Raw genomic sequence first — 19,384 nt, forward strand, 5'->3', positions numbered from 1 at the left:
AGTCCCCCATTCTCCGTTTTCGAGACTAGGTAGTTATCATATGGGATTAAATGAAATTTTCCAAAACTTCATTCGCCAGAAATGCGATGGATTGTTGTGACAGAAATGCTCGAATATCATCGTTAAAACGAGTGCTGGTGTCTTGTCTCCCTCAGTGCGGTGCTTCGGCCAGAGGGGGCGCTCTTCGCCGCTTCAGGCACCGGGGGCGCGTCTGCACAGAAGGAAGCGGGTTTCAATTTCAAACCCGGAGAGTCGGAGGGACGAGCCGCCAGCGGGCTGCGGGGCACACCGTAAATAAACAAGCCATCCGCCGCTTTTAGCCGGACGACGTGTAACGATATCGATTCCGAATCGGCGTCCATCCGCCCCGCCACGGACAAGCTGCTCCGGATCGGCGGAATAAAGTCGCATCTGCAGCGTCTCGGCTTCCAGATTTTCCGCGCCTGGTCGATTTGGATGAGAAACCGCCGCTCGGCTTGACTGTTGCTGCTGCAGGTGGTGAACCACATTCAAACTACCGCCAGTCGTTTCAACCGCAACTCAGCCATTCCTGCCAGAAACATGCCGCGGTCCAACAGGCAGAAGGAGTACAAACCCGGGGACCTGGTGTTCGCCAAAATGAAGGGCTACCCACACTGGCCTGCGAGGGTAAGCGTCCGTGGTGTATTAGCTGGAGTCCAGCGTTCGGTTTGGTTTTGTGTTTCATTGCGTGCGGTTCTCTTGTTTACCTGCGCGGCCTAACGGGAGTTAGCCTCCATGAGTTAGCCTAGCCGGGTCTCGTTAGCTCCAACGGTGCCCAGCATCAACACACACACACACGCGCGCGCGCCCGCAGCGCGCTCAGTGTACCCAAGTCAGATTTCTTTCGGGTGATTCATCGAGTCGGAGCCCGCCTCGGTCGGTTCTTCCTCCTCCTACCGGGGATCAAAACACGCCGCTGGCTCCGGATCCGCTCCCCGCGGGCCCCGTTAGGCTAACTTTGAGCTCTCCGTTAACGTGAGCAGATTAACGGCCACCATGTCGCTCGCGGCGCTAAAGCCCGAGCGGCAGACCGTTAGACCGCCAGCGACACGCACGGAGGGAAAACTACGCTTTATCCCCGCTTCGTGCTCTTTCAGTTTAATTCATTTAGTTTGAACTTTAAAGCTTAGCAGCCGCTGGTGGAGCTGACTGCCGTGACACTTTGTAAACATGCCTCCCGCCCACACTTGTTGAGGTCCAGGCTAATAAACCCAGTGCGCAGTGTTTCCTAATAATCCACTAAAACAGAGAACCTCGAGTTTTCCCCAACACATATTCACAGAGCTCATTTAAAGAAACGAATAGCCCATGTTTACTTATAGACAACTAATAAACTCATTTTGTTTGTATTTTCACTCACAAGTTAAGTGTTACTTTGTCCATTTGTTCAAACTATAAATAAACTACACTCACATCTGACATCACCAGGCTGCATTAAGTTGGATTGTTCTGGCATTTAACTCTGGTGTTCCTCCAAATATGAGAAAATACCTCTAAATGGTAAATGGAGCTTTTCCATTGTTTAACAGTCCCCAAAGTACTTCACAATGGGACTCACATTCATACACCAATGCAGCCATGCAAGGAGCTCAATCCATCCTTTGGGAGCATTACATTAAAGGGTTAAAGGTCAGTTATTGTTGCATTGAGAGCATGACTACACTTCAGGCTGGAAAATGAAGGGGGGGGGGGGACAATCTTTTGAAATATTTGCATATTCTGAAATACTTTTATGACTTTTAAGTGGGAAACAATTAGGTTTGGTGGCTACCACTCAAGCCTCATTGTGTGGAGTTTACATATTTTCCTGCCGCAGCCCAAAGCCAAGCCCGATAGTTTGGTGTGTAAGGTACTGTTGTGTGTATTGTTTTAGGTCTTGTAAAAACCTGGAGGTGGAATCGTCAGTCGACCAGCGACCACCACTTAAAACAAACAAAAAGAACAAGGAACTCCAAGAGAATCTCACTTTCTCATCCTTCTTTCCAAGACGCCGCTGACAGAAAATGAAATTCATATTTTGGTGTCTGATTTGGCAGACACACACATGCACACAAGTCTGGGAAGTTAATGGATGAATGTTATTTGTTGCAAATGTTGGTCACTGTTATACTTTTTTTTTTTTTTTTTAACTATCTCATACATTTCTACAACTGTGAGACATTTATAAACTAAACTGAATTTGATGACATAAGCAACAGAATAAATCTGAATCGGTTCCTTATAATTGTTTCAGCGATGGTTTACAAGCTTAAGTTGTATCCCTATTACTATTTAAGATTAATTCAAAGTCCACCTGTTGTTTTGTTTTGTTTTTCTTCACTTAGTTCATGCCTCCCAAACATGGCTTCATTTATTTGGTAATGTTCTGCAACTATACACAAAATAAGGACTTAAAAAATTTAAAATAAAAAGTCTCCCTGACAGTTGAATCAGAAAAAATGTGGAAACAAAACGACGCATGATCCCCAATCAGCACGTGGCCTGGTCTGTTAAAAAGGAAACGGTGGTTTGTGGTGTCAGTCTTGTGCTCGTGGTCTATCAGCCGTTCACACTTTTACAGGATGGAATTTAGCCTTTCTAACGATGCACAAACTCCATTTTAGAGTTTGTTTGAATGAAACTACGGGGGCATCTAAACAGCGATGTTAGGCTCAGAGTTTATCTGAGTCTTTTCTCGCCTTTCTGTCGGCCTTATCAGGCTGAACTCCTGTCAACAGGCCGCCGGCTCTGCCCCGCCTATACTGACCCACCTATACTGACCCCGGGGTCCTGGCAGACTGGCCTGGTCATTATAATGTTGCTCCCTGTGAGGCAGTGTCTCACTCTGCTCTTTTTAAAACACACGTAAACATTGGCAGTGTTGTGAGGAGGCACTGACCCCTTTTCCCACCAGGCTCATTAGGAGTTTAATCTGAGGGGATTTTAGAGCAGCTGCTAACTTGTCGAGACACCCGTACATGTGGACAACCGTCAATTAGCAGCAGCAAGTTAGTCCCTTTTCATTAAATAGTTCTTTCAGTCATTGGTTTGCTTGTTCAACTTAGTTAGTCCTACCAGAAGTTGTCTGCTTATATTTGCTCAATTGTAAAAATCGTGCGGCTGCTTTCTTGTTTTATTTAAATAAATGTCCTTTGCTGAATTAGTTAATGATTAAAAGCAGTATTGCAATGTTATCTTGAGCTTGCAGAGCTTGCCACAGGCTGTTCATCATTATTTTCACTTTCATTTTAAGCTCATGTGATTAACAGCAAAGACGAACATTACTGCACTTTTAACTTTCACTGACGTTTGGAATAATCGGCATCCATTTTTAATAATACTTGTTTTTGTTCACAGATTGATGAATTACCTGAAGGAGCGGTGAAGTCTCCTTCAAACAAGTACCAAGTGTTCTTCTTCGGGACACACGAGACGTGAGTGTTACGGGTTCAGGCTCCGAGTCTCCGCCCTCAATGAGAGCGAGAGCATTGATTACTTGATGAAACCACACAGAGACGGGAAGATTGTGCATGATTACAAAAGACTAGAGTGATGTTTGTCCATTGCAGGGCTTTCCTGGGGGCCAAGGATTTGTTCCCCTACGATGAATGCAAGGAGAAGTTTGGAAAAGCCAACAAGAGGAAAGGCTTTGCTGAGGGACTCTGGGAGATTGAGAATAATCCCACCGTCACACACGAGGGCTACGAGGTACGTTGATCTTTAGGGTGGTATGAAGGAACACACACACACACACACACACACACACACACACACACACACACACACACACACACACACACACATCAAACATTTAGTCTCTAACTTTAAAAGAGACACTGAATTTATAGACTTTTTTCTTTTAACCCTGTTAAAACATAAACTACAAATGACCTGCTTCTGTTCCTTCAGTCATCGAAGAAGGACAACGCTTCAGAAGAAACAGGGGAGACAGGCGGCTCGGAGAAAGTGGACGCCGAGGGCAGCAGCGACGAAGACGAGGGAGCCCTGGTCATCGACGAGAAGAACGAGAGGGGCGGGGCTAAACGAAAAGCAGAGGAGTCCACAGAGGTCGGTTAACCTGTCAGTCGGTCGCTCTAATAAAGGAAACCTCGGAGTGAAGCTCACTGTGTGTCCGCCGCTCTCCCAGGGCTCTCCCAAGCGGACAAAGGACACGGAGGCCGAAGGCGACTCCAAAGTCGACGGAAACAAGTCCAACGCCGAGGCGAAACTCAACGATGTGGCCGCACCCAAAGCAAGCGCACCCGCACTGAGCGAGTCGAAACCGGAGGCCCAGGACAACGCCCCGGCAGGGGGGCAGCTAACAGCAGATAAGGTGGGACTCGGCACAAATAGCTTTGTTTTTGACTTGTTTGTTTTATTATTATCGTTTCAAACCCAATCCAGTTAAGTCAACACACTCACACTCCCGGTCAAAAGGTTTCCATCACCACGAGGGTTTGGTGCCTCTGTAAGTTCCAACACTGCTTTGATGCAGAAAGAGGGAGTTGGAAGTAATCCAGAAAAGTTGGAACACCTGTGAGAGTTCAGAGTACCAACTTTCAAGGCCTGGTCAACTTCCATTCCTGCAGAACGGCTTTACGTTTTTAACAGCTTCCTGTTCGCTGAAAAAAGCCTATTTTATTTAGTAAAATTCTGAAATAATACATTATTTTTCAGTTTTGAGGAGCAACCTTTCCTTTTGATAAACCTCTGGCCATTCACCTCTTACCCTTGTACCAAGTCGAGATGTTCAGTGGTCTTGAATGACTTTAATTGTAATAAATCACTCGAAATATTAGGGTCGGTTGTAATATCTTTTTATACATGATTTAGGAAAGAAGGTATCACCTGTATCAAAAAGGATCCGTAAATCTCTCCGTCATGTCCTGCAGCTCAGGCGGATGCATGTTGCTTCCCTGCCAAGATGCAGATTTAACTGTAACTCCGTGATGATTGTTTTGCCCGCACACACACTGGCAGGGTCACGTCTGTAATCACTGGCCACTCGGACACTGCTGTTTAGTGGCACGGAGGCTCTGCAGACTAAATGTCAGGGATTGAGGACACATTAGTTTTCCTCCTGGAGACTAAAGTCCAGCCGACGGAGAGCAGAACATCAGAAGACAGAGAGACATTTGCACGCAGTCGCACAAGTCCAATTATGCACACTAATCCCCGTCTGCTCTCCCTGCAGCCAGCGAATGACAGCGCCTAACATCAGCTCCGAGGGAAGCGAGAACCTTCTGACGTCTCTCTGGAATCAAGCATCGACACAATTACCTGCAGGACGCCAGAGTTCAGCTGATCAGTGCTAAAGGATGAAAAACAAAATAATTAAACATAAGTGTTTGTATAAAGAGACAAACAAATCTTCATTTGCCACTTCTGGGGTATCATATATCCCAGAAACACAAAGTTTGCTAACCCGATTAAAGATGAGACAAAATTGAGCAGAGCGCGTTGGGGCTCATTTATAAATGGGATTTTGGTGTGTATATATTTTTTATTTCTAAGTGCAATTACACAATTAAAAAGACTGAATGACTGGTGTCAAAACATATTTTTATTTTTATTTTTTTTGTTCATTTTAGCGGAAAGTAGAACACTGATTACACCAGAAATGAGAACATTTAGATAATGATTAGAAAAACAACAACAACAAAAAACCACATTTATTGGGCAAATATTCCCATGTGATTGTTTTAAAATGTAGATAAGAAAGAAGTCTTCAACCTCACCCTCCGCTCCAGTTTCTAGGTGAACTGTCTTACATTTGTTGGTATCGCCTGGCTCCTCGGCTGCATTTTGATCAGTTATTCAGTCATTAGATACACGAGAAGTTGCACTTTCAGAGGTTTTTTGTTTTGTTTTGTTTTGTTGTTGTTCAATTTTTTGCCCCATTAATCATTGTCTGGTGTGCTTTATGACGTTTTTATGCGAAGCAGATGCCCTTGCTTTGCCGTGTGAGTGTGTTTGCTTTATTGCAGGTGACCAAACTATGTGATTAACTCCACGAGGATCCCGTTAGGTTTCTTACTCGGCTTCTGAACATATTGATCGCCCCAGTTACGGAGGAAACGTTTTAAGGTTTGAGCTCATGATGTGCATCACTGGAGGCAGAAAGACATTCCTAAATGTTGTTGCGTCCGAGCTCGACTGAGAAAGTGGAATGAGCAGTCGTGATTGACGTTGGGGGTGATGGTGATGGTGGGGGTGGGGGTGGGGGTATTTGTCGCCACTATTCTGGGGGGGGGAATCAAGTAAAGTTTTGAAAATGCTCAATTTAACATCATTATAATTTCATATTTAGCTCACAGTAGTGCTGCTGTTGCATATACAGGAGATGTAATTGTTAAGAACACATCATTAATTGCATTGAGTTTCCTTTCCAGCTCTGAAATGTATTGTTGAAAGTGTTTATGGCTGCTTGATCTGCTCAAAGTGTGACTTAAAAAAAGAAAAGAAAAAAAAACAAACTGCAGAGTGAAGAATCTGTAAAGCTTTAGTTTCTGCCTTTTTGTTTTTGCCCCTCCCCTTTTAACTGGAAGACGAGTCTGTTTTTCTAAGTGGTCTTATTATTTGGACTGTGAAACACTGTTGTGACGTTTTAAAGATGTGCTTTGTTCAAACATACCTTCAGACATTTTCGGATTATGCTGTTAGTTTTTGTTTGTTTGTTTTTTCCAATTGGGGATCATTGCAAACTGGACGTTAGAGATGGAGTCTTCTCGTCATGTTACCTGGATGTCCATCCTCTTGTCATTTGACATTTATTTGCCTTGTGTTTATCAAGTCGAACAAAAAGGGAAAGATCAGCTCTTCATAGTGAACATTTCTCTCCAGTGTCGTGTCTTAAGACGGCCACCTTCCCTTTCATCGAGCCGCTCATTTTCAAAATATTAAAAGCTCAAAGCGCCAATTCAGCTACGGAGTCGATTCCAAAGGGTTTCATTTTGGAGTTCAAGTGTTTGTTTGTTTTGGTTTAGCTGCCGTTCATCTTTATCTGCCGCTTAGTTTACTATTGTAGTTGCCAGTTCATTTAATAAACATGTTGATTACGAATAAAGCGTGTTTGTCGTGTTTGTATCTGATGCTTGATTACTTGAAGGGATTATACACTTTTAATAGTTATAAATAAACAGTTTGATTCTGAACCTGAGTGTTTCTGTTTAGTCTCTGCATGTTCTCCCTGTGCACGAATGGCTTCTCTAGTAATACTGTCATTTCCAGCTCTAGTGACTCTCGCTTTCACTTATTCATGTAATGTAAATACACTGGTTGTTTTTTTTCCTTTTCTTGTATTTCCTTTGGTTCTAACGGCTAAAAGCTGCTATAAATGTCACCCGTTCTTAATTGTAGTTCTTTACTTTCCTCATTGCCATATGAACTACCGGTGGTGTGTTTAAACAACTTTGGTACATAAATAGATATAAAGTTAATAGGACTTATCATAGTTTTAAAAGTTGGGCGTGTTTTACAGCTCCAGGTAAATTTTATTTGGTAGAAAATGTAAAAAAAATGTACTTTCTTTTTCTTTTTTTTTCAATGAAAAACAGGTGCAGGTTTCTGTGCACAAACAACTTGTAGGATTATTTGCAGCGTTTGCTCTTCCGTTCAACTTCCGTGCATGACAGAGACTACTGTTCCTTTTCAGACCAACCAAATGAGTCGTCTCACGCCTAATTTTCCTCTCTGATACTAACCTATGAAACAACAATGGGAGCTTTTTGTGTGTCTGTGTGCAGTTGTCACAAACTATTTGCTCCCCGGAGAGCCCAGTGGCACCGGCTGGCTTCAGAGGCTGTGAGGGCAGCGCTGGTTTATGTGGTTATGCAACATTCCCTGCTGGCCTTCAGGTTGGGTTTTGACTGTTTGGGTGTGTACTCAGTTGTTTTAAATCCAAACTCATTTCTTCTTTTACTGTATAAGTGAAAGACTCAAATGAAAAAAAAAATAAAAAAGTTGATTTCTAAATATGTATCGTATCAGGACACAAAATGTATTTTTTGTGTTTTCAGGCTCGATTGCAGGTCTTTATGCAGCCTGGGTGTGAAGGGAATAAATATATCAAGTGCTGACACAGGAAGGCTTGTGACAATCCAACATATATGTCAGAAGATTTCTCAAAATGAAACGAGGGCTTTTTTGTAAAGTTTGAACCAGTTTAAATCTTTCTCATGTGATATTTTGTGGATGATATGTTAATAAGTCACAATTTCAGCTTGCGTATGGAAAACCCCCAGTTAAGAATACATAGATCATGTACATGTTGCAATGGGTGCTTCAGGTTTTCTGGTCATTTATTTCATGTTCCTTTTGAATTTTTTTTAACTTTAAAAAAGATAAAGTTTTAACTCTATTGCCCATTGTCAGTTTTCCCTTCTGTACTTTAAATTTTGCATCTGTTTGAGAGAAATCTGTACATTTAAGTAATTAATCTGTTACACTTTGTAATGCGTTTTTGTGGTCACGTTGCTTTATTTTAATCAAAGCCTCCCATTATTGTGTCTGTGGAGTTGATTTCTGTGTCTTTATGGTCTGTTTTTGTCTCTGTGATCATTCTTATCATTTTGGGTACTTATTTATTTTTGAAAACCTTCAGGTAATTTGTTCCCGTGTTTATTCTTTGTTCATAGCAAAAATTCTGTATAATTGATATATGGAGAGAAACAAAATCCTAATGTGAGTTTATATACTTGGAGCAATAAAGCACACACTAACTTATCATGCAAAGACTTTTGGTTGGTTTCCAATTGTTTAGATGGATGTTATCAATGTAAATATCCTAACTACTCCTTTGACAGACCATAAAGCAATTTCCAATACAAATCTCTCTGAATCCTAATATTCACCATAGAAGTTTATACTGGAAACTAAACAGCTCCATTTTAAAACATGACATGTGGGTTAGCATGTGTCGAACTGTTAATTCGTTAATTGATCGCTTTTGGCATTATTCTTTCTCAGAAAAAAAAAAATTGTAATAATCAAAATTTTTAGGAACAGATGGAAATTCGATCTCTTAGGCAAAAACAGCTGAAGAAGAAAATCTAATTTCAGAAATAACACCAATAACACAAAATCATAAATAGGAAGACAAGTTTGTGTTATTGGTGTGTACATAAAGACCGTCTCACAGGGTGCCCCATCCAAGATGGCGTCGCGCTGCGACGTCAGGTGCAGCCAGTAGAGGGCGTCAGTCTACAGCGGCGCTGCCTACAGGACGAGGCTGTGTTTGTTGTCCTCCGGTCCTGCAGGGGGCGCTTTCTGCGGCTGGCTCATGTTGTGATCTGTGTTACATGTGACATTGGCATCAGCAGAGGGTAAAGCCTTTTCTGTCTCTCTTTATTTTTGAATATCTTCACTCTAACATTGATAGCAGTCTCGTGTGATATTTAAGAATCTGTGATGATGTGATGTAGAGTGTTTAACCTGCTCTAAAGTTGTGTTTTCGCTGGCTGTTTCGCAGGCTAACGTTAGCCTAGCCTGTGAGGCGGTGGTCACCGGGATATCTGTCCGGCTTTGGCTCACCGGGTCCCTGCTGCACCATGAGGCTCACCGCGGTCCTGGCGATGGCTGCCAGGGTCGTCGTGCCCAAGGACTACCGATACGGAACCAACAGACCGTGGACCGCGGCTGCCAAGAGGCTGAACCCTGCAGGGAAGAAGAGGAGGAAGGTGTTCGTGGAGCCCCTGGAGGCTGAGGACTGGGCTGTGTTCAGAGGAGACACGGTAATTTTCGTGCAAAAGGAGTAATTTCTGCAATTGTTTTGACTCTCTAATCCAATCCAAAACGTCTCATGACTTCCTAGCAGTAAATGAACACAATCCCATATTTGTTGCAGTGTAATGCTTTTAACCCGTCTCCAGTGTTTCTGTACATTAGATTGCCATATCTTCATCGCATCAGTTCATTTCCAGACTGATTACAGTCTGTTGACCAGTTTACAAGATTCCATTTTTTTTTACCTCAATCCTAAGACATGGCTTCAATAAGTCTGTTAGCTCTGTAAAGTCAGCCAAGTTAAGTTTAAAAAAAGAGTCAATAGGATGTCATTCTCCACATGCTTTAGTTATCATCACATTGTATGTTGACGATAAGTTTATTCTTTTTCTGTTTCTCAGGTGGAGATTCTTGCAGGAAAGGACAAAGGGAAGCAGGGAAAAGTGGTGCAGGTGTTCCGACGCAGAAACTGGGTCATCCTGCAAGGACTGAACACGGTAAGAAAGATCTTTTCTTTTTTCAGATAACCCTACAAGAGTATAGTACATTTTGTTTGTAAATCATTTAGGAGCTTAGGAAAGCTCTCTGAGATGAGAAACAGTTTGAGCTGCTGTCGTCATCTTTCATTGTCTCACATCGTACATAGTACTTCTTCACAGTACTTTGTTACTGTGAAGAAGATGTGCAGTGCTGAACAAATATGTCAAGAGAAATCCTGCGATCACATCATGCAACGCCTACACAATAACGTCTGATTGTTTCCAGATTAAATCAGCAGCAGAGTACATTACACCTATTCATACAGGCCCTATCTCAGATGGTATGTTCAAGAAGTGTCCTGATCTTAACCTCATGGAGTCTGTAGAACTTCATGAAGAGAGAGGAGTGTTTGAACCTGCTTGATCTCACAGTCTGTATGCACGCGCTCAGTTCATGGCTTGGATGCAGCAGGCTGATGTTACCGCCATAATATAGGAAAGAGAATACGTTTTTTTTAATATGCAATTCATATTTTATATAACGTTACTGGTTCTTGTTTTGTACAGCTTTGATAACATTGGATACTTTCATATCTATTTCATTTTCTGAGAATATGATTTTCCTCTTTCTGCCACTAGAGGGAGCTCTCGTATCACTGTAAGATCATTAGTGTTGATTAGAACTATTAAAACCTAAACTGTCACTTTACATTTTGTCTCTCTTGCCTTCAAGAGTAAGTGTAATCAAACTTGTTCCTTGGACTTGTGTTTATTTTATAAATTCACAGATAGAGCCATATATGTGTGATGAGTATTGAGATGATGACATTTAATAGTTTGCTATCCCTATTTTTATCCTTGAGCTACAGATCTCAGATTTTTCATCCTGCTTCAGCATTACAGGTATATTGGAAAGACTTGGGATTACCGTGGCACGTACATCGCCTCTGAAGCTCCCCTCCTGCTCCAACAAGTGTCTTTGGTCGACCCCTCAGACAGGTAGGGACGACCAACACACAGTTCTGTGTTGAGGTTGTTGCTGCAGGTTTGCACAGTCACGCCTGCAATCTTCTATTTAGATTAGTCGTATCCAATATTTTGTGTTGAATCAAGCTCTTACATTGGGCTGGTTGAGCTTTCTGTTTGGAAATATTTCCACACTGGTGACTTGTCAGCCTCTGTGTTGCTGATGTTGCTGCAGTAGTTTTGATACATGATGGTTTACACCAGTTTACAGCAAGAACATTCAATCCTGGTCTGCAGCTTCAGCTTCTCAGTACCTTCACAAACTCACTCATTGCATGTTTTTGTCAAATACGCCACCATAAAATTATATTAATTCTGTCATCTGAGTGTTAACGTACCTTTTCACCCAAAGGGAGACTATTCCGTAGATCATAACCATCTTTAAAAAGAAAATCTACATATTCATGGTTTGTCTGAGTTCTCCACTCTCCTCTCACATTCAAGTCACATTTACTAAAAGTCTTGGTAGGAACTGTGATAATCTGTTGCAGTTGTGTTGGTTAGTGTGGAATGTGTGGTGACACGTTTCCAGTAAGGCAGCGTGTTTCGAGGCGTAGCCGAGGTGTTTCAGATCCGCTGGTTCACATTGTGACAGTTGATCACCTTCCAGCAGAGTCTGTGGTTCTTTGTGGTCACAGCAGATATTAAAGACAAAAGAAGACACATTTAATGTTATTTAAGTTAACATGAGAACAAAACATATCAATTCAAGCTTGAAAAATGACTAATGTAAATTCCACAGTGCAGCAGTCTGATAGGAACCTGCAGGTCAGCATTATTTAATAATAATTTACATAAATATAGTTTTACAAAGGTAAATGTTTCCCTCCAGGAAGCCCACGGAGGTCGAGTGGAAGTTCACAGAGGAGGGCGAGAGAGTCCGGGTGTCGCTCCGGACGGGTCGAATCATCCCCAAACCGGTCGTGGAGCGACGAGACGGCATCGTGCCACAGCAGTGGAAAGGTGAAGGAGTGTGTGTGTGTTTTGATTGGAGGAGGATCCGTTTCAGGAGCCGGTCTGATCCAACGTTAACTCACCGTTGACACATTAAACCAGCGGATTGTTTTGTTTTCCAAACCTGTGCAGACTTAAGTAAAACAAAAGATTTTTTTTATTTTTTTTATTTCATGAATTTGTCATTGGAAGAAGTGTTTTTTGTTTCCTGGAAGACAGAAGTGAAGGAAAATGTTTCTCAATGCTACCCTGTACTTAATTCTGGGGTACTGCAATCAATCACACTTGAATTATAAAATAATTCAGGTGCCAGATTTGATTATATACCACTAAACACCGAAGAAAAAAAAAACCTTCTACAGTTTATTATTATTATAATAATTTGATGGATTGTGGTACATTGTGTGTCGATTGGAGAAAAGATATTTGGACTGAAGATTTATACCACAGGCTCCCATGATGATTATGTTTAGCTTGTAACTTCCCGTTTCTTTGCAGCACATTTTTTTGAAGTTTTGTCAAATTACAAAACGGTTCTGTTGTGTTCGGTTTTACTTTGTTATGAATTCAAATTGATGATAAATTCACTGAAAACGTACAAAATAGCAGCATTTAGCACAATATTCATTACTTTTTAAATTTTTTTGATCTTCTTTGTCCTCAGACGGCCTAAAAGACACCAGCCCTGAAGACACTCTAGAAAAGACCTTTGTGCCCTCCCTGAAAACCCTGGAGGAGGAGGTCATGGAGAAACTGGGCATCACGGAGAACCGAAGGCACCAGAGGTCTTACTGGTACTGACCCGACGGGTCAGAGACACTCGGGCTCCCGGTGGAGCTGTCCAGTTTTCACAGGGACCCTGGACATGCCTTCTTCTGGTGGGAGTCAAGCTGAAGGTCAAGTCAGGCAAGGACTGTGTGAAGACGCCACCAGGAGGACGTGTGGACTTTAAAACGTTGCAACATTATGAAAAAAATAATAATTGAATGAATAGGTGAAATGATGTCTACAGCTTTTGTTACTTTGCTTCCGGGATCAATTTTCGTTTGGCAAACATTTCATGATATTTATGTCAATTAACATCAATGTGGATTTTCACTCATTTCAGTGGAGAGAAAAATAAAGTGGATTAAATATCATGTTTTTTTTAATGTTGAAATAAATATTCTAACCATACAGCAGATTCAAACAGTTATTAATCTACCTGTCTAATTTTAACACTGCTGGTAAAATAAATACACAAGTCAAGAACTGTCATTGTTTTATTGCTTCCATAAGATGCTATTTTTCCCACTAAAGTCTTCGTGCCAAAATAAAAGAAATGCCGTAATTAGGAGACATAAGTAACGCTGACTGGCATTACTCTGACCTTTAGTGTGAGGAAGCTGAGTCACATTTGACCTCGACTGATCCTTCAACTCCCACATTAAACAAGTCTGCAGGGCCGCGTTTTTTCACCTGCGTAACATGTTGGCTCAGAGTGACACTGAGGAATTAGTCCATGGATTTCTCACCTGTAAAGTAGCTCATTGTATTTCCTTATTATCAGGGTGTCCGAATAACTGCTTGAAAAATCTGCAGTCTCTACTTTTAAATTTAGGCTTAAGACTTAAGCTTCTCTCCTCTCTCCATTCTGTGATGTTTCACTATTACATAACGTTCAGTTGGCGCTGGAGGTTTGTGGTCTGAGCCTCCATCAGAGAGAGGAATTGTTGGTTGTTGCACTCTTGTCTATCCGGTCCTTTTCTCTCTTTTTCTACTCTTAACCTCCACCAGAGCAGCAGAATGTCTCCACCTCTGTGTCTGGATCTGAAAAGATTTCCTCCTGTTTAAAGGAATTTCTTTACTTTACCACTGTTGCCTGTGCTTGCTGGTAATGGCTGCTGTTTCTCTGTAAAAGTGCTTTGAAATAACTGTTGTATTTAGCACCATATAAAATTGGATTTAAATTGGATTGCAAGTCATCCAGTCCGGGGTTGCAGGGCGCTGGAGCCCATCCGAGCTCGTAATAGCTGAGGGCGTGTCGCACCCTGGACAGATCATCAGTCCAGGACAGATGCAAAACCACACACACTCATTCACAGTCACCAACTGGCTTGAGACACACGTTTTTTGGACTGTGGAAACCAAGAAAGAACATGCAGACTGCAATCAAACATCCATCCAGACTTGAGCAAAGATATTCTCAATCGTGAGGCAAGAGCACTATCCCCTCTACACCATTGTGTGGTCCCAGCTTTGTGTCTCCTCTCGGTGTAATTACAGCATTTTTCTTCACCATATCAACCCAAACAGATTTAATGCTGCAGGCACACTTCATACTTGCAGCTTACATGACACAGATCAGGCTGTTATTCTTGGTTCCGACACATTTTCTACTGGTAACAGCTGCAGGCTTTTGAAATCCTGCATTAGGCTGAAAATAGTTGTATTACTTTACAGCAGCCCAGACGTGCAGCTCTCCAAAACTGAAAGACAAATGAGTCTGTCTTTCCAATGCGTCTTTGGAACTGTGCGGAGAGAAATGAGTCAAGCGGAGCCGGCGCAGACCGACCGGTTTCCACAAACTCACCTCATTTGACTTCTCGCGCGCCGAGCGGCGCACCTGTGATCAGGTTTCAAATATTACCTCATTTATGGTTTCATGCCCCAAAATAGAAACTGACACAGGAAGGAAAGCAGCTAAGAAACACATGCAATGGGCCAAAGGCTGCAGGAAAAAAGTAACTATCAGTTTAACAGAGGCGTCTCAGAGTGTTGCAGGATGAGGTCCCCTTCACATCCAGCTTGAACCACATTACACCCTTCGACCAACTCTCGCCACGTCTTTTGTCTCACACCAAGCAGTGATTTCTGCTTGTATTCTAGACTTCCTAATGCTTTTCTCTCTTCTTTCTTCAACACACAGACGTTGTCAGTAACGACCGTTGTGATCCATAGCAACAAAAAAAGCAGGAGTCTTGTCATACTGGCTCGATAATAATACTTTGAAATATCGGTCACATCTTTATGTAACAAGGGTGGAGATTTTAAGTATGAAGAGGGACCACAATGTAATTCAGAGCCCAAATGTGACCAAACTGAACTTGAACCATAAGTATAAATGTAAGAATTTGTGATTTCTTACAGAAAACATTGGGCAGAACCCAAATGCAGACTTGCACAAGATGGTAAAGCCCAAAGGTTTTGTTTGAAACAGGCAGCGTTCAGAGAAACGGAGCATTACCCAAAAGGCAGGTCACAGGAACTAATCAGGTCAAAACACAAAAATGCTGGATGGCTGTGAAAGCTCTGAGACGGTCTGGCAACAGGAACATAAGGATAGTGAGTTTATACACAATAGAGAGGGGCGGGACACAGGTGAAGCATATTAGGGAGGAGTCATGTAACGGCACACTGAGGGAAGACGGACAGGAACATGGAGATCGGTGGTCTGAAACATAGACAGGTAAGAAACTCAAACTGAACCAGGGTGAGTCCTGACACTTATGATCAAATTCATTTCTAAAAATGTGTTTTGATATGATAATTAATGGTGACACCATCTGCTTATTTGTTGTCATGGGGATTCTTTTCTCAAAAACCAGAAAGGAACAATGCCGGGACAAAGAATCCACCATGGAGAGGTCGCCAGTCCATCAGAGGGTAACTACAGTCACACCTACAGGAAATTTAGAGTCACCATTTACCCTACTTGCATGTTTTAAGGACAGTGGGATAAAACACAAACTCCTCACAGGAAGGCTCCAGATTCGAGCCCAAGACATTCTTGCTGTGAGGCAAGAGTGCTCACCACTTTGCCGCCACGCAGCCTGCTGCCCAACCTGAACCCCCAGAGGTTTCAGCCTGTCACAAGGCAAACACAGAAAGACAAACCTCATCAAAATCCACTCACACACACCGAGAACATGCAAACTCGCATCACTGAAAATCCCAGAGCAAGTAATCAAACCAGGATTTTCTCACTCACTGCAAGCAAATAATTTTCCACTTAACAGCTTTAAACGTCATTCAAAGCTGATCCTCTGCTGTGTATTTATCAGTCTTATATATGAGGGAAGCGGACTATGAAGTCCACAAAGTCATCTTTTTTCCACCGCTGGTCAACCACACGCATTGATTCAGTGAAAGACCCGAGTCAGCTGGTTGCCAGAACTCCAGCTGGTAAAGTAACTAAGCCTCACCACCAGGCTCTGACACACAAAGACAACCATGTGTCACCGGTAATATAGCTGCATCAAAGTTTCACGGTGGCTCCCCATTCCCTCATTTCTGGTCAGTGCAGTAACATCATGCAGAAGGCATGGTGAGTCGATGGTTTGGCTGTTGCCTGGATGAGTGCGGCGGTTTTCCCAGACTCTTCCCTCCTGATCCACTTCTGCCTCTGCCTCTGCTCGTCTGCGTCCAAGAGGGACTAAAATCAGCCAGTCAGCGGAAACAGGGCTCTGAGGTTTTTCTTTTATGGGAGGGAAAAATGATTCAAAAGCTGGTCGTCTTTCCTGTCATTGCATGGGTGTTGTGCGGATTCCAGTCTTGGACTGCAGCAAGGTGGAGAGTAGCAGTGGTGAAGTGGAGTCTTTGTGTTGCTTCGCGTCTCTGAATTATTTCCATTCACACACCGATTTACAGGGATCTTAACATCCACAGGGGAGAATGACTTTTAGCAGAGCTCCTCTTGTAATTACCACTCTGTGGTGATTTGACAGCCATTCTGGTAACAACAGTTAAATGAAACCACTGACGTTACTCAAGCAGGATTAAGAAAAGCATAAAAAATAAACTGCTTGCTGCGCTCTCCGTTTTTAGCTGAGTCACACGTGATCCCTGAGCCACGCGAAGTAATGAGTCCCACCTGGTGGAGTGGGCCGTACGTCTCTGGGGCTGGGGGGGGGGGGGGGGGGGGGGGGGGGGGGGGGGGGGGTCCAGCAAGTCAAACACATCAAAAGTGTCCCAATTCATGTTAAGATGAATGCAACTAATCTCTGATGAAGCGATGGTAAATTTTGCCCGTCTCAAACAAACAATAAAACATGATTTCAAAGATTTGTGGGAGTTCAAACATCTTCTCAACATCTGAGGACACTTTAGGGCTAAACTGGAACGCTGCTCTCGACTCTTGATGATCTGAGTGCAGCTACAATGTGATGGTAGCGTCTAATTATAGGCTGGTGCTTTGAAGGCTGCTGGAAAATGAAACATTAGCTCGTATGCAGGTCTGAGGCATGGCTTGCGTGCACGTTTTACTATGTTAGGTCTAATTTAGTCAGCTCTTGGTAGGCTTTCGTATAGGACCTCAATATGGTGCAATTATGTACAGTTAGAAACTCTGAAATGATGTTTGTACTCTTTTATTATGGACTCTATGGACTTTTTAGAGACTGGATGTCAATGAGGACATTTAGTTAACAGAGGAAGTTGGCATTAGGCCCTCAGAGCTGAGTCAAACACAGCCGGCTCTGTTGACTAGAACCTTATTAGGCTTCTGTTATCATTAACCAGTTTGGTAAAGACATGTTGATGATGTCAGTTGTAAAATAGGTAATTGCACCCTGCGCCCGGTCCAACAACTCGAGCCAGACTACCACCAGGACTGCAGTGAATTGTAATTTATTCCTAATGATGGAAAGAGGCATGGTGTGGTGGTCCAGATCTGACAAATTCTAACTTCCATCCATGGCAGAGAAAGTTGATTGATGTTCGCTTTTACAATTTAAACAGCTGTTTCATTTCAACAGACGATGTTTAAATCCTTCAGTGTCACATCGGTTCACGCCTCTGTTGGCTCTCCTGGGATGACTTGATCATTTTCATCAATTTGAAAAGGGGACACTTTGCTGTCGCATGCAGATTATCAAGTGCTGTTATTGAGAGTAACACTAAAATGGACCCACAGTTTGTACAGAAGATCAAAAGGAAGAAATTTATAATATAAAATGTATACAGTAATAAAACGTTGCATGTACGCAGGTTGTAGTTCACGTTCTTTGTTTTTTATTTTGTTTCGTCGCCCAGAATTTATCAGCCGGATGACCTGAGGGAACAAATTACGCCTCATCCATTCACTCTTCAACTGTCCAGTAAGAGCAAAAAGAAACGATGGTTCCTGTGATGGTTGTTGCAGGATCTCCACAGCCCTCAACCTGCATCACCTCATGTAAATGTCCTGCAGGTTTGTGGAGGCTGGTCCTGGTGATCAGCTGAGCTGGGCTCTACTCACTCTGGCAGTGGAGGTTTGCTGGGCGCAGACCTCTGATCTCCATCTGCCCTCTGAGCTTTGACATTTCCCTCCCAGACAGCCCTGCTGGTATTTGGGTGTGAAATTCCTCGGATGTGCAGCACCGAGTCACAGGATGAGCACCACAAAGCACCATTCACTCCGCCTGCCTAGGGCACAGCCACTCACTCACCTTGACCCATCCACCCTGTGTGGGTCTGTCAAACAGGAGAGGATGCAGCAGATATCCAACCGGATCCCTGAAAATACACGAAGCTTTATTAAAGCTATATTATCAATTTTAATAAATGTTAGGCCTGGAATAAAGTATGGAGTCTGTGTATTCTCATTGAATTTATTTTTATTGATATCAACAGAAGAGATACAAACTACAGGAAACTGTGTTGTAAGACTTGCAGCATCAGTCCAGCGGGCCAGGAATCCCAGGTGGTCATAGGAGATGTACATGAAAACAGCGGGCCACTGCGTTATTGACTGTCACACATCCAAACAGCAACAGTAAGCACCAGCCCCAGTTCCTGCAACAGATTGTAAAGAATGCAAAAATGGAAGACTCCATTTGGAGCTCTCAAGTTCACTTTTGACCAGAAATCTTGTTGTTTTCTCCTAAATGAAGGTTGTGGACCTCACGCTTCACGACGGAGGAAGTCAACCATTTGCAGGAGCCTCAAAGTATAGTCATTACTCCTCAAGAGGAATCAAGAGGTGGCTTGGCATCGGGAGGCCTCCATCACCTCCTATTAGAGTTTTAAAGGCATTTCTGACTGGGGGGACGTCGGCCCCAGACTGGGTGGACAGATTCTATTTCTCAGTTGGTCTCAGAGCGGCTTGAGGTTCCACCGTTCAAATTCACGCTCGTTTCATTGATAAGTGGATTATTTGGCACCTTTAAGATGAAGAGGCAGCTGAACTGTGAAGCAAATCTCTGTTTCTCTCACGTCTATCACCATCCCAACCCTCACTAATG

At 42.9% G+C, this 19,384-nt stretch overlaps 2 protein-coding genes across 2 annotated transcripts; both read left to right on the forward strand.

Annotated features, from left to right (window-relative positions):
- The first annotated feature begins 155 nt into the window (after positions 1-155).
- LOC308122778 (hepatoma-derived growth factor-like) lies at positions 156-7,152 on the forward strand. Its single transcript, XM_080484847.1, has 6 exons — positions 156-648; positions 3,358-3,434; positions 3,570-3,708; positions 3,910-4,068; positions 4,148-4,333; positions 5,195-7,152. Exons 1-6 carry the CDS (start codon positions 562-564, stop codon positions 5,213-5,215), a joined length of 669 nt encoding a protein of 222 aa, XP_080340973.1. The 5' UTR covers positions 156-561; the 3' UTR covers positions 5,216-7,152.
- Positions 7,153-9,247: 2,095 nt separating this feature from the next.
- On the forward strand, positions 9,248-14,135 carry mrpl24 (mitochondrial ribosomal protein L24). Its single transcript, XM_080484203.1, has 6 exons — positions 9,248-9,323; positions 9,470-9,731; positions 10,125-10,220; positions 11,098-11,201; positions 12,061-12,191; positions 12,847-14,135. The coding sequence occupies exons 2-6, from the start codon at positions 9,549-9,551 to the stop codon at positions 12,981-12,983; spliced, it is 651 nt and encodes a 216-aa protein (XP_080340329.1). The 5' UTR covers positions 9,248-9,323; positions 9,470-9,548; the 3' UTR covers positions 12,984-14,135.
- The last annotated feature ends 5,249 nt before the right edge of the window (positions 14,136-19,384 follow it).

Source organism: Lipophrys pholis (assembly GCF_963383615.2).
Source record: "Lipophrys pholis genome assembly, chromosome: 17".
Lineage (NCBI taxonomy): Eukaryota > Metazoa > Chordata > Actinopteri > Blenniiformes > Blenniidae > Lipophrys > Lipophrys pholis.

Bases quoted from the DNA above. Each gene is read 5' to 3' on its own strand.
- LOC308122778 (XM_080484847.1), top strand. From the start codon at position 562: ATGCCGCGGTCCAACAGGCAGAAGGAGTACAAACCCGGGGACCTGGTG. The intron at 649-3,357 runs GTAAGCGTCCGT...TTTTGTTCACAG, and splicing joins ACCCACACTGGCCTGCGAGG to ATTGATGAATTACCTGAAGG. The intron at 3,709-3,909 runs GTACGTTGATCT...CTGTTCCTTCAG, and splicing joins TCACACACGAGGGCTACGAG to TCATCGAAGAAGGACAACGC.
- mrpl24 (XM_080484203.1), top strand. From the start codon at position 9,549: ATGAGGCTCACCGCGGTCCTGGCGATGGCTGCCAGGGTCGTCGTGCCC. The intron at 9,732-10,124 runs GTAATTTTCGTG...TCTGTTTCTCAG, and splicing joins CTGTGTTCAGAGGAGACACG to GTGGAGATTCTTGCAGGAAA. The intron at 12,192-12,846 runs GTGAAGGAGTGT...CTTTGTCCTCAG, and splicing joins CGTGCCACAGCAGTGGAAAG to ACGGCCTAAAAGACACCAGC.